Below are 12,507 nucleotides of genomic sequence, written 5' to 3'. Positions count from 1 at the left end.
AAATACATGATACATAAACATATTTTTGAATCTTTCGGGTTTACGAATATCTCTTTTGGGTCTTGAATTGGCAGGACCTCCCAAATCATCTCGTCTCTCGGAATCCGTATTTATGAGTTCTCCGTGTTCGGAATGATTAGCGGGAAAAGGATCTTCTTCATCAGAATCTTTTGACGAGTCTTGCGAGTTGATCTGCTTATATATAGAAATGAGAAAAAAAACAAAGAACAAGACAAAATACACAAGAAAATGTAATCAAAGGATACAGTGCCATCCAAATGTATATAGAAAATAAAATAAATAACTTACTCCAGATTTTGGAACTCGTTTGAGATCCTGAATATTTCGAGCATATTGAACCCCTCTATCGCTCTGAACGATAACTTTTGCGCCATCTCTTGCAATAACCGCAAATCTTTCCTTCGAAAAGGTTGGATCAGTCTTGATTTTCTTTGTTGTAGCCATTAAAACAATATCGCCAACAGCAATATCAGATTCCTTCGCACCTCTGCGGTTGTCAGCGAATTTCTTGCTGGTCAGTTTTGCTTCTGCATCTTTGTCTCGAATTTCATCGCGATCAATTTGTTCAGAAGAGTCCCACAGGCTTACAAAAGTTCCTCTGTACTTCCATCCAACGAGTAATTCAAATGGTGTTACACCAAGACGGGAATGGGGCTTCAAGGTGTTATGTGTATGTACGTAAATTTCCAAAGCCTGCTTCCAGTTTATACCGTCTTGCTTAGCTCCTGCGATAGCCTTTATAATTCCTTGATTTTGACGCTCAATGGACCCGTTAGATTGTGGGCTTAGTGGTACAGATTTTCTAACCTTAACTCCTTTAGCTTCCCAATGAGATACAAACTCGTTGCTTTGGAACGGGGGGCCATTGTCGCTTTGTAATATTATCGGAAGACCCCACGTTGAAAATATCCGACTCAGAGCTCTATTGGTGCTGTTTGCGTCGATACTTTTCATTTCAATGACTGAAATATATCTGGAATACGTATCTACGGCAACCAACAATTCACCAGATCCGCATTGGGGTACTGTTAAAAAATCTATTTGTAGTATTTCCCAAGGACCGTCGGGAAGCTGTCTACTTGAGAGAGGTATTGGAGGATTGCGCCTGGAAACGACTAAACACGTTTCACATTCCTTCACGAAGCTTTCAACATCACAGCTCATTCCCGGCCACCAGAAGTATTCCCGCATTATTCTTTTCATTGCTGCGCAACCAATATGCCCCCGGTGTGCTGTTTTCAAAGCTTCTTCTCGTAATTCTCTAGGAAGAACAACTCTGTCTTCTTTGAAAACTCGTGGACCCAAAGTGCGTAATACTTTGGAGTGTGCTTCAAACCGCTTGAGATATTGTGGCCAGTTTCGTGATGTCAAGGCCAAACGGACCGCTACAAGTTCATCATCGTTTTCAGACGCAAGATCAATATCGCTCCATGTAATACTCATTGATCCCGCGTCTAGGGCATAGAGCAAATGCTTATCATCATCTTCGTCGAACGGCTCATCAATTTTGGTTCCGGAAATTAGCCTGGACAGGGCATCTGCAACATTGAGCTGACCAGGTATATATTTTACTTCAAAATCATACGACTGCAGACGCAAGGCCCAAGTTTCTGCACGAGATACAGCTCTTTTACCAGTTCGAAAAGCATTCCCAAATATAAATTTGTTTGCTTCTGAGTCAGTTCGCACAACAAATGAAATTCCCGTGAGATAGAAAGAAAACCTCTCTATTCCCCAAACCATTGCCAATGCCTCTTTTTGTGTGTGGGGATATTTTTTTTCTGACTCCGTAAGCGTTTTTGAGGCGCATGCGATGATTCGTGGAACTTCGGCATTGTTGAATTGGACCAACACGGCTCCTAAGCCTATTGGAGACGCATCCACGTATATCTCAGTCTTATCTTTGCAGTCAAAATATCCCAACTTCTGTATGGATTTTAAAGCCTCATGCCTTAGATAGTTGAACTCGTCGTCTTCCTTTTTAGTCCAGTAAAAACTTTCGGATTTCGCCAGCATTCTAAGATTTTCCGTTTTCTCCGATCTTTTGAAAATAAAACGTTCCGTGAAGTTCATGAGACCAAGAAAACTTTTGACTTCCTTTTGAGTTTCCGGACGTCGAAATTCACAAATGGCTGTCATCTTGTCTTCACCTATGCTCATGCCATCTTGAGACATCATGAACCCAATGAATTTCACTTTCTGTTTTCCAAAAACGCATTTATCCTCATTGAGCTTGACTCCGTGTTGGTGAAGTTTAGTCAAAACCAACTTTAAGTTAGCGTCGTGTTCTTCTTTTGTTTTTCCAAACACAAGAACATCGTCCAAATAGTTGACTTCTCCGTCACAGTCAGCAAGAACAACCGTCTGCAGGATTTCTTGAAATATATCCGGCGCATTACATAAACCGAATGGTAATCTCACAAATCTGTATGTTGCGCTTCCAGCAAAAAAGTTGGTTAAGTGCCTTGAATCGACATCTAGCACAACGTGAAAGAAGGCACTCGTAAGGTCAATTGTAGAAAACCATTGTGCCCCATTCAGTTTAGAGATGATTTCTTCTAAAGTTGGCATACGGAAAGGTGTTCTAACAATACATTTGTTTGGTCCCCGTAGGTCAACCACCAACCTGATATCATTTTTGCCCTTTGGAACCACCAACAGAGATGAGCAAAAGGTTTTATCCATGTCGTCAGTGACTTCCTCAATAATACCCGAATTTAGAAGATCTTGAAGGCGGCGTTCCGTTTCAGCTTTGAACGCTGGTGGTATGCTAGTGTAGATATTCCTACTAGGCGGTTTAGTTTTATCATAGGTAAGAACCACCGGAGGCACGTTGAATTTTGGAAATTCCTCAGAAATTTGACAAATTTCTCCTGCAAACAATCTATCTTCGAATAACAAGGAGTCATTGTTCATGACCGGAACATTCAAACCGACTTGAAGAACGCTGTATCGCATTGCAGTATTTCTTCCAAGCAACGGTCTAGCATCAGCAATAACATAGAACTTTTCCATGCATATCGGACGATCTTCAGTGATAGTTAACTCCGCAACGAAAGTGGCTATGACAGTAATGCTTCGCGAAGATGCATATCCTTTGAGTTGTTTATCGGAGCCCTTTGTTACACAGTGTAGTGTGTTTGAGGACAAATCACAACTTTTCAATAGATCGAAGGTTTTTGCATCAATCGTATTGACTTCAGCTCCAGAGTCGATTAAAAAGGTTACGGCGTGGTTGGCTATATAACCAACAACAATACCTTCACTTTCTTTTGTTGAAGCATCGGTCACTTGATTCGCTTTCTGAAATTATAAGCGTTGGGCAACATATTGAAATAAGGAAAATGGTGGGATTGTGTAACTGTGTTATCCCACAATCCCATTATAATTAGTTCGAATAATTTTTATAACGAAACAATTTCTTATTGTAGTTTATATTTATATATATTTTTTTTTTTTTTTTTTTTTTTTGCTAGGTTTCTAGCTGCACTCTGAATAGAGTTGAAACCTCTACACTAGACCCGAAGATAGAAAAGAGTACGTAGTCTTTCAGAAGCAGTTTGCCAGCCGTACGCGGAAAATGATATCCATTAAGACACTGTTGCAACTGACTCAGAAAGTTACGGTAGAAGATTGGAAAGTTTTCAATTGGTCAGTCAGTCAGGATTTGCCTATGTAGTGTTATGGTCACACGGTTTGTGTTTGTCTCCTTGTTTGATTTTGTGGTATGATTAAATATGTTTTTCTCCTCGTTAAGTCAGTTGTCGTATGTTTGTTTTTTTTTTCATCGAATCAATCGAACCCTGTATGTTAAAATATAGTCGATCCTGTGTCAAATTGTTTTCTTGATTTCGCTAATCGTTTTCTACTTGTGTTCATCACTTGTGTCCTTAAATTGTCATCGGTCCAAAATCCACAGAAACATGTAACTGAACTTCTGAACATCTAAGAGATAATCAAAAATACGCCAAGTTGGTCAGTTGATTGCAATAAAATTTTAAAATAATAAAGATTTCATGTCAACTTTGATCCCGCTACAAATACTATTAAAAATATTCAAATTCGTTCAATTGTCGTATCGGTCCTACCTAGATGAACCATGTCATTTTCTCAAGCGTAGCCTAGAAATGTCAACCTAGTCATACACAAGTAACGTTGTTCAGTTAATATAAAGCAGTCAGTTTTTGTCCAAAATGTCACGTCGAACGCATTGACGTCAACAATGCGTTTAAGTGTTCGCACGTTAGCTTTGAATCTATCAGCACAATTAAGTGCTGCAAATCTCCTTCCCACTATTGATTCTTCGGTCGATTTTAATTGCTTTATTTAAAAAATATGACTAACTAACATTGTAAAAATTCGAAAAAGCGACTATGACATTAATAAATTACTATGTAATAAAAATCAACCGAGAAACGTGGGAAATAGAGCCCAAACAACATTTTGAAGTCAGATGGCTGTAAAAGGTTACAAAACCTGTCACAAATCCTATAATATTTTTATTAGGATTTGTAACGATCATCAAAACCTTCTCAAATCCAACCGACTTGGAACTATTGCTTGGGAATAGACTCTACTGAGCCCCGGCGGTTCCTCCTGTTTATCGAGCATGTCTGATGCATATGATCAGTCATACTCCATCTGCAGCAGCCGGTTCGTGATGAACCGTTGGAGGCGCATTAAAGTGTTAAAAAGGTGATATGTTTCACTAAAGAACACTACATTACAATAATCAAAATGAAACTCCTTCACTTCAATACCGTCAACCCCTGCGAACTTGGCCAGGGTTATTGTAGTTTATATTTATATATATTGCAAAACTTAAACAACGAACGATATTTGAGTGTAGGATAACAGATTTGAGAAAAAAAATTAAAACGATTCCTCAGTAGGGGAAAAGCGGGTAACACCGTCAGGGTGGGTAAGCCCGTCACCCCAATGATTCTACCAGAAAATAGTTATTTAGTAGCATTTTGGCCACACACCTCATTTGTTTTTACCATTTTTACTTTTTTGAGACACATGATACCAACATTGACCTGTCAAACGCGAAGAAAATAAACAAAACAGACGCACACGTTGTAGCACCAACGGTGGAAGTAATTATTCGTCGGTAGAATTTAGCCTCTGAATTACAAAACATGTATAGAAATTTATTTTAATCAATCATGTATTCTCATCTGTACTATTCTTTAGTGCCAAGATTCATCGAAAGGTCAGTTTCAATAATGTTTCAGAAATTACGGTGCAATTTAAGAAAAGTTGGCTTTTCGGGTAAGCCCGTCACTTATCGGCGAGGATTCTTTCAGGAACTCTTTTTGGGATTTCTTCGGGTATTCCTCCAGTGATTCTTCAAGGATTCACCTGAGGGCTGGCAAAATAGAATCATTATTATTTTTATGTAACTCAGTTAGTCGAGGCGCAATCACGTTTAACGCTTTACGGAGCCGAACGCTATATCAAGCTAAAAATTACGTTATTTCGAGGTATGACCGTGTGTGTGATGGGTTCGATTTCCAGTCTGTCCAGGATCTTTACGTAAAAGAAATTTTCTTGACTTTCTTGGTCATATACTAGAGAATATCTTCGTGCCTGCCACACGATATACACAGGCAAAATGGTCATTGGCAGAGGCAGCTCTCAGTTAATAACTGTGAAAGTGCTCATAGAACAAGCTTAACAATAGGCTTTTTCCAGTTGGAACGTAATGCCAAGAAGAAATAGAAGAAGAGAACGATTGAGGCTTTTGGTAGTATGTACTTTTTACAACGGTGCGAATGGTTAAATCATAGGCTGTTCTTTCCAGTTATACTAAAGTACATGGAGAACAACGGCATGATCGCTTTAGTAGATTTTTCCTTATTTGGCAGCATGTCGCACATACTTTAAAATTAACGATCATATAGAAAACGACTGATTAGAATAATTGGTAAACCATCACAACTCATCAAAAGTATGTTGGAAACATTTTCAAATTAAAATCTTCAAAAGTATCTTGAAAAAAAGGTATGACGGACTTACCCCATAGGGGTGACGGTCTTACCCGCACTGCATTAACAACATCAATATTTAATATGTTTGTGTTATGTACATTTTTCGGTAGAAAAAACATATTTTCAAAATTTCAATGCACAGATCTTATAAAATACTAATGAATCAAACATTCTGCGTAGTTAAAATATTAAATTAACTCTTACATTAATTTTAAATAATCCCAATGCTTAAGGTGACGGGGTTACCCCTTCCTCCCCTACTTACAGCCGTTTCATCGACATTTTCTTCTTCCTTAGAAACAGCAGCGACTCGACGTACTTTTGGAGGTGGTCCTTGTACATGATCATCATTTTTCCGTTTCATGAATTCTTGTGAAGGAGCTGTACGACACGCACGCTCCAAATGTCCCTTACGGAGGCATTTCCTGCATGATTTGTCGATAGCATGGCATTCAGATGCTAAGTGCCGAGTACTTGTACATCTCCAGCAAGGCTTACGATATTGTATTCGAAAGTCTTGACGAAATTTGTTTCCTTGATCTTGGGGAACTCTCCACTTACGAATGAAAGGTTTACTATAATTCAAATAAGTAATAAATGTCAATGTTTCGTAAAAATAAAGAAAAATGAAATAAAATACCCATTGCGGCTGCTATCAGATTTTATGATCTGAGAGCCATTTTCGGTAGAGTGCTCATACGAAACTGCTGCGATCTCCGAATCAACCGATTTCTTACGATTCTTGAAGTATATTTCTTCATTGAATTTCTCCATCTCAAATGCCTGTACCTTTTCCAGAAGAGCGGCTAATGATCCTCCTTTTCTCAAAACTTTTCGACTTGCCTCACGCACTTTGAAATTATCTGCGTGAGATTGAATTACGAAAGCAACGTTTTCCAGTAACTGTTCGTCTCCAAAATCGCATAATTTGGCGGCAGCCACTACGCGTTTAACGAATTTCAAATCCGTTTCACCCGCATTCTGAGAGATTGATCGTAGTTTTTGACGCTGCATCAAACAATGATCACGTGACCCAAACGAATTGGTTAGCCTGGCTATTGCATTAGAATATGGATGACTTTCTGCATTCGGATTTTCTGGAGTAGATGTTGTGCTATCAAGTATATCGAGAAGCTTTGAGCCAGCTTTGATTCTGAAAATTCTCATTTTGGTGAGTTCGTCCGATATCCCCACAAGTTGCATGGAAGTTTCTAGCAAATCTTTCCATTTTTGGAATGTCTTCTTGTCGATATCATCCTCACCGTCGGAAGATTTGCACTCGGGAACGTTCAGCGAGGCAATCGACATGTTGTTCATGCAACTATATAAAGAGGATTCTCCTTGGTCTCTCGAATTTGCAATTTCATTCGCAGTAGAATGCATTATATCAATGAATTCGTCTGAATTGGACACGTTTGAACAACGTCCAACCTTCTTTGCCGATTTTGAACTGTTAAGTTTGGTCGCGAGAGCTACACTAATCTTTCGTTGTGTCTTTAATGCGGCTTCTAACTTTCTCATGCGCTTTTTCATTGATATCCTCACCATTCTATAAAAAAATAGAAAGTTCATATCTAACCATTAGCACTATTATTTTGTCGATTGAAATTCAAGTTATTCTATATTGGCATACAAGAAAAATATGATCTATTCAATTACTATTTATTTTCAGATACACGATTTGGCCTTCCCAGAGGTCGATAGTCAAAACAAAAGCGCTATGAACCTCATAGAGCTGAAATACTCAATGGAAACTTCCCAGAGTTCGATAATCAAGAATTGTCAAAGTAATGAATCTCCCAGAGTTTGACAGACAAAAATTATTAACATTATGACTTTCCAAGAGTTCGATAGCTTACTGTGAACTTCCCAAAGTTCGACAGTCATAAAGTTTTTTGTTACTATGAACTTCCCAGAGTTCGATTGCTTACTGTGAACCGCCCAGAGTTCGACAGCCATACATTTGTCAATACTATAAACCTCTCAAAGTTCGTTAGCTTCACTGAAAACCTCCCAGAGTTCGACAGACAAAAAATATCAACACTATGAACCTCTCACAGTTTAGTATCTTACTGTGAACCTCGCAGAGTTCGATAGCCATACATTTTTCAATGCTATGAACCTCCCAGAGTTCGATAACTAACTGTGAACCTCCCAGAGTTCGACAGCCAAAAATTATCAACACTATGAACTTCCCAGAGTTCAACAGTAGAAAATTAGCAACACTATGAAATTCCCAAAGTTTGGTAGCTCACTATGAACCTCGTAGAGTTCAACAGCCATACATTTTTCAATACTATGAACCTCCCAGAGTTCGATAGTTCACTGTGAACCTCCCATAGTTCGACAGCCAAAGATTATCAACACTATGAACCTCCCAGAGTTCGATAGCTCACTGTGAACTTTCTAGAGTTCGACAGTTGAAAATTATCAACACTATGAACCTCCCAGAGTTCGATAGTTCACTGTGAACCTCCCAGAGTTCGACAGCCAAAGATTATCAACACTATGAACCTCCCAGAGTTCAACAGTCGAAAAATATGAACACTATGAACCTCACAGAGTTCGATAGCTCACTGTGAAACTCCCAGAGTTCGACAGCCAAAGATTATCAACACTATGAACCTCCCAGAGTTCGATAGCCCACTGTGAACTTTGTAGAGTTCGACAGTTGAAAATTATCAACGCTATGAACCTCCCAGAGTTCGATAGCTCACTGTGAACTTTCTAGAGTTCGACAGTTGAAAATTATCAATACTATGAACCTCCCAGAGTTCGATAGTTCACTGTGAACCTCCCAGAGTTCGACAGCCAAAAATTATCAACACTATGAACCTCCCAGAGTTCAACAGTCAGAAATTATGAACACTATGAACCTCACAGAGTTCGATAGCTCACTGTGAACCTCCCAGAGTTCGACAGCCAAAGATTATCAACACTATGAACCTCCCAGAGTTCGATAGCCCACTGTTAACTTTCTAGAGTTCGACAGTTGAAAATTATCAACACTATGAACCTCCCAGAGTTCGATAGCTCACTGTGAACTTTCTAGAGTTCGACAGTTGAAAATTATCAATACTATGAACCTCCCAGAGTTCGATAGTTCACTGTGAACCTCCCAGAGTTCGACAGCCAAAAATTATCAACACTATGAACCTCCCAGAGTTCAACAGTCAGAAATTATGAACACTATGAACCTCACAGAGTTCGATAGCTCACTGTGAACCTCCCAGAGTTCGACAGCCAAAGATTATTAAGGGTGCCGTTATAGTTACGCGTGAGAGTGGGAGTGCGCGTGTGCGAAGCTGCAAAGAAGAATATCAACAATAGCAAATTCACGAAAATCCTATGGACGCGCACTTTCACTCTCACTTTGAAGCGGCACTATGTCATCGCCGTAACACTATGAACCTCCCAGAGTTCGATAGCCCACTGTGAACTTTCTAGAGTTCGACAGTTGAAAATTATCAACACTATGAACCTCTCAGAGTTCGATAGCTCACTGTGAACTTTCTAGAGTTCGACAGTTGAAAATTATCAATACTATGAACCTCCCAGAGTTCGACAGTCAAAGATTATCAACACTATGAACCTCCCAGAGTTCGATAGCTCAATGTGAACCTCGCAGAGTCCGACATACATACGTTTTTGAATACAATCCCAAAGTTCGATAGCTCACTGTGAACCTTCCAGAGTTCGACAGCCAAAAATTATCAACACTATGACATTCCCAAAATTCGATAGCTCACTGTGAACATCGCAGAGCTCGATAGTCAAAAAATATAAACACTATGAACCTCCCAGAGTTCGATAGCTCACTGTGAACCTCCCGGAGTTCGAGAGCTATAAAGTTTTTTATAATATAAACCTCCCAAAGCTCGATAGCTCACTACGAACCTCCCTAAATTCGACCGTAAAAATAAATTAACACTATGATCATCCCAGAGTTCGATAGCCATAAGTTTTTCAACACTATAAGCCACCCAGAGATCGATTGCTCACTGTGCACCTTCGACTATTAAAATTTATTCAATGGAGAAACCCTTCAATTATTGAGTGTTGCATGAAATACGTTTGTACCAACAAATAAAAAAAAAAACAACACAAACACCAACGTTCACTTCTATCGATTGCTTTTCTATCACATGAATCGCTCTTAGTGTTACTATGGAGAAAAAAAATGTTTTGACTTGAATGAAATTTATAAAGTTCACTGAATAGATTGCAAAACACATTTACACTAACAAGAAAATCACTTTTATGTTGCTTATGGTTTGACATTGTAGGAAAATGAACAAGTAGTTAGACAAACCATTCGTTTTGATTCTAGTTCAATGTTAAATTCAAAATGAGATTTTCAACATACGATGAATCAAGAGTATCGAAGCTTCTTTTGAACGAAATTGTATTTGTCAATCGGTTCAAGAACAAGAACTTCAATAACATTTTGACTTCTTCCACTGGCTATTGGTTTCCATGGAATTATGTAATAGGAAAATATAACAAATCACTAAAGGAAAATTAGCCCTTTTATAAAAAATATCTCTATTCTAATGTTGCCTTGGATACTTATTGTTAGGAAAAAATAACATATCCCGCAATGCAATTTCATGGCAATTTCTGCAGTTGTGGCCAGTTTTTTGGAACAAAATCGTCATTTTTCACATGCTTGTCATAAGGTTACACTCTACTTACTTTTTGGGAGCTTTTGCGCCATTGTAGTGAACCGTGGAGCCGCAGTTTCGGGACAAACCGCGCTTATTCGATCCGGGCTTCCGAATCGATGAAGTACGCCGAACCAATCGGCGACGCGTTGAGGGAGGGTATTCAGCAACGGGACGATGGGAGGAGCGATCTCTTGATGGACTGACAGGGCCTTGGACGGATGGAGTGCCAGAATCGAGTGGGTGATCAGGAACGGAGCGGGAAGAACGATACCTGGACGGGCTGACGGAAGGGCTTGGGCTGCCAGAATCGGACGGGCTGCCGGGAACGGGACGACGGGATGCACGATATCTTGACGGGCTGGCAGAAGGGCTTGCGCTGCCGGAATCGGACGGACAATCGGGGACGGGTCCTCGAGGAGTACGGTGCTTAGATGGATCAGGGGGACGTCTAACGGGTGAATCAAAGTCCACCGAAGTCTGGTCGCTTTCGTAAAACATTTTTAAAACACGTCCGTTGGAGTTGAAATATCTCACAAGACTAATTTATTATATCAAAATCTTATTCATTGCCTACTCTGAGTAATACCTTTGTAATGCCTACTCCGATAAATTTATTAAAACAAATTATGAACTTCTTCTATTTACTACAGTACGTTCCACGTTTTCTTCTCAATTACCGACCATCTAAAAGCGACATTAAAAGACGATCTGACGATCGGGAACAAACGTCTTGAAATCCCGCTTCAACAGTGTATCAGAACTTCAGACGTACAAATCTCAAGAAGCAAGCTTCAAACAACAGTGCGTTTTATTATTCTGTTCTTGCGCATCTGCAATGAGCTTAAAATAAGAAAATTAGGTGCGCTGGTTTTGTTTACGAGGAGATTTGTGCGCTCAAAATCGTTAGTAGATGCCAAAGTCGGCCATGGTGGCGGCCATTTTGGGATTCTAACAAGTCTGTCCTGAAATAAGTGTTAGATTAACCCTAGTAGGATGATAGGGTATGACCCAGACAGGCTCGCTCAACGTGCACTACGCCTTTGTGGTGCACCTTGCTTTACATCTTAGGAAGATTAAGCTATTTGGTTGACCTGTTGTGGTAGTTAGCTACGACGTACCTCCGCAGCAAAGCTTTTTCATTGGCGTAGGATTCCTCGAGCCAACAAAACGACATAAATGGTAATCAATTGTGTCCAAGTTCTCTCCGAAAAACTACACGAATGTGGCCTTTCACCAATTTTGAACAACTTTTTGTATAATTTGCTGTAGATGCTACTGTGTCATAAGACCAAAGGTCATTTGGCTGAATGGTCAGCAGGACGAATTGCAATTTAGTACATACTTAGTTATGAAACTGGGAACGGATCTACTGTAACAACAGTGTTGTTTGTACCTTTTTCAACAATTATTTCCAAAAACTATTGTACCAATGAGCAATCAAACTTGAAAGATTTACCTATGCTACAAAAAGGAAAAAAATGAATATAAGTTGTTTCAGCGGATGCTGGGTCATTAGGCCGAAGGTCATTAGGCCGAATGGTCATTAGGCCGAATGGTCATTAGGCCGAATGGTCATTAGGCCGAATGGTCATCAGGACGAATTGAAAGTTAGCCGTTGTTTTTACCTTTTCCAACAATTTTTGAGAAAAACTAGTTTAACAATGAAACTAGAAAGAATAGCCTATGTTTTAAAGAAGGAAAAATTTATGAATTGAATATTAGCAGTTTCAGCGCCAAAAACTATTTTAGCAATGATACTAGAAAGAACAGCCTATATTTAAAAGAAGGAAAAAATCATGGGTAAAATATCAGTAGATTCAGCATCA

At 39.4% G+C, this 12,507-nt stretch overlaps 1 protein-coding gene across 1 annotated transcript; it reads right to left on the bottom strand.

The window, feature by feature from the left end:
* Positions 1-6,280: 6,280 nt before the first annotated feature.
* On the bottom strand, positions 6,281-11,320 carry LOC134284990 (uncharacterized). Its single transcript, XM_062844770.1, has 2 exons — positions 10,710-11,320; positions 6,281-7,563 (listed from the first exon to the last, which is right to left on the bottom strand). Exons 1-2 carry the CDS (start codon positions 11,177-11,179, stop codon positions 6,615-6,617), a joined length of 1,419 nt encoding a protein of 472 aa, XP_062700754.1. The 5' UTR covers positions 11,180-11,320; the 3' UTR covers positions 6,281-6,614.
* Positions 11,321-12,507: the final 1,187 nt, after the last annotated feature.

The sequence above is a fragment of the Aedes albopictus genome, chromosome 1, assembly GCF_035046485.1.
Source record: "Aedes albopictus strain Foshan chromosome 1, AalbF5, whole genome shotgun sequence".
In the NCBI taxonomy this organism is placed as follows: domain Eukaryota; kingdom Metazoa; phylum Arthropoda; class Insecta; order Diptera; family Culicidae; genus Aedes; species Aedes albopictus.
This window is presented reverse-complemented; position numbering and strand designations above follow the sequence as displayed.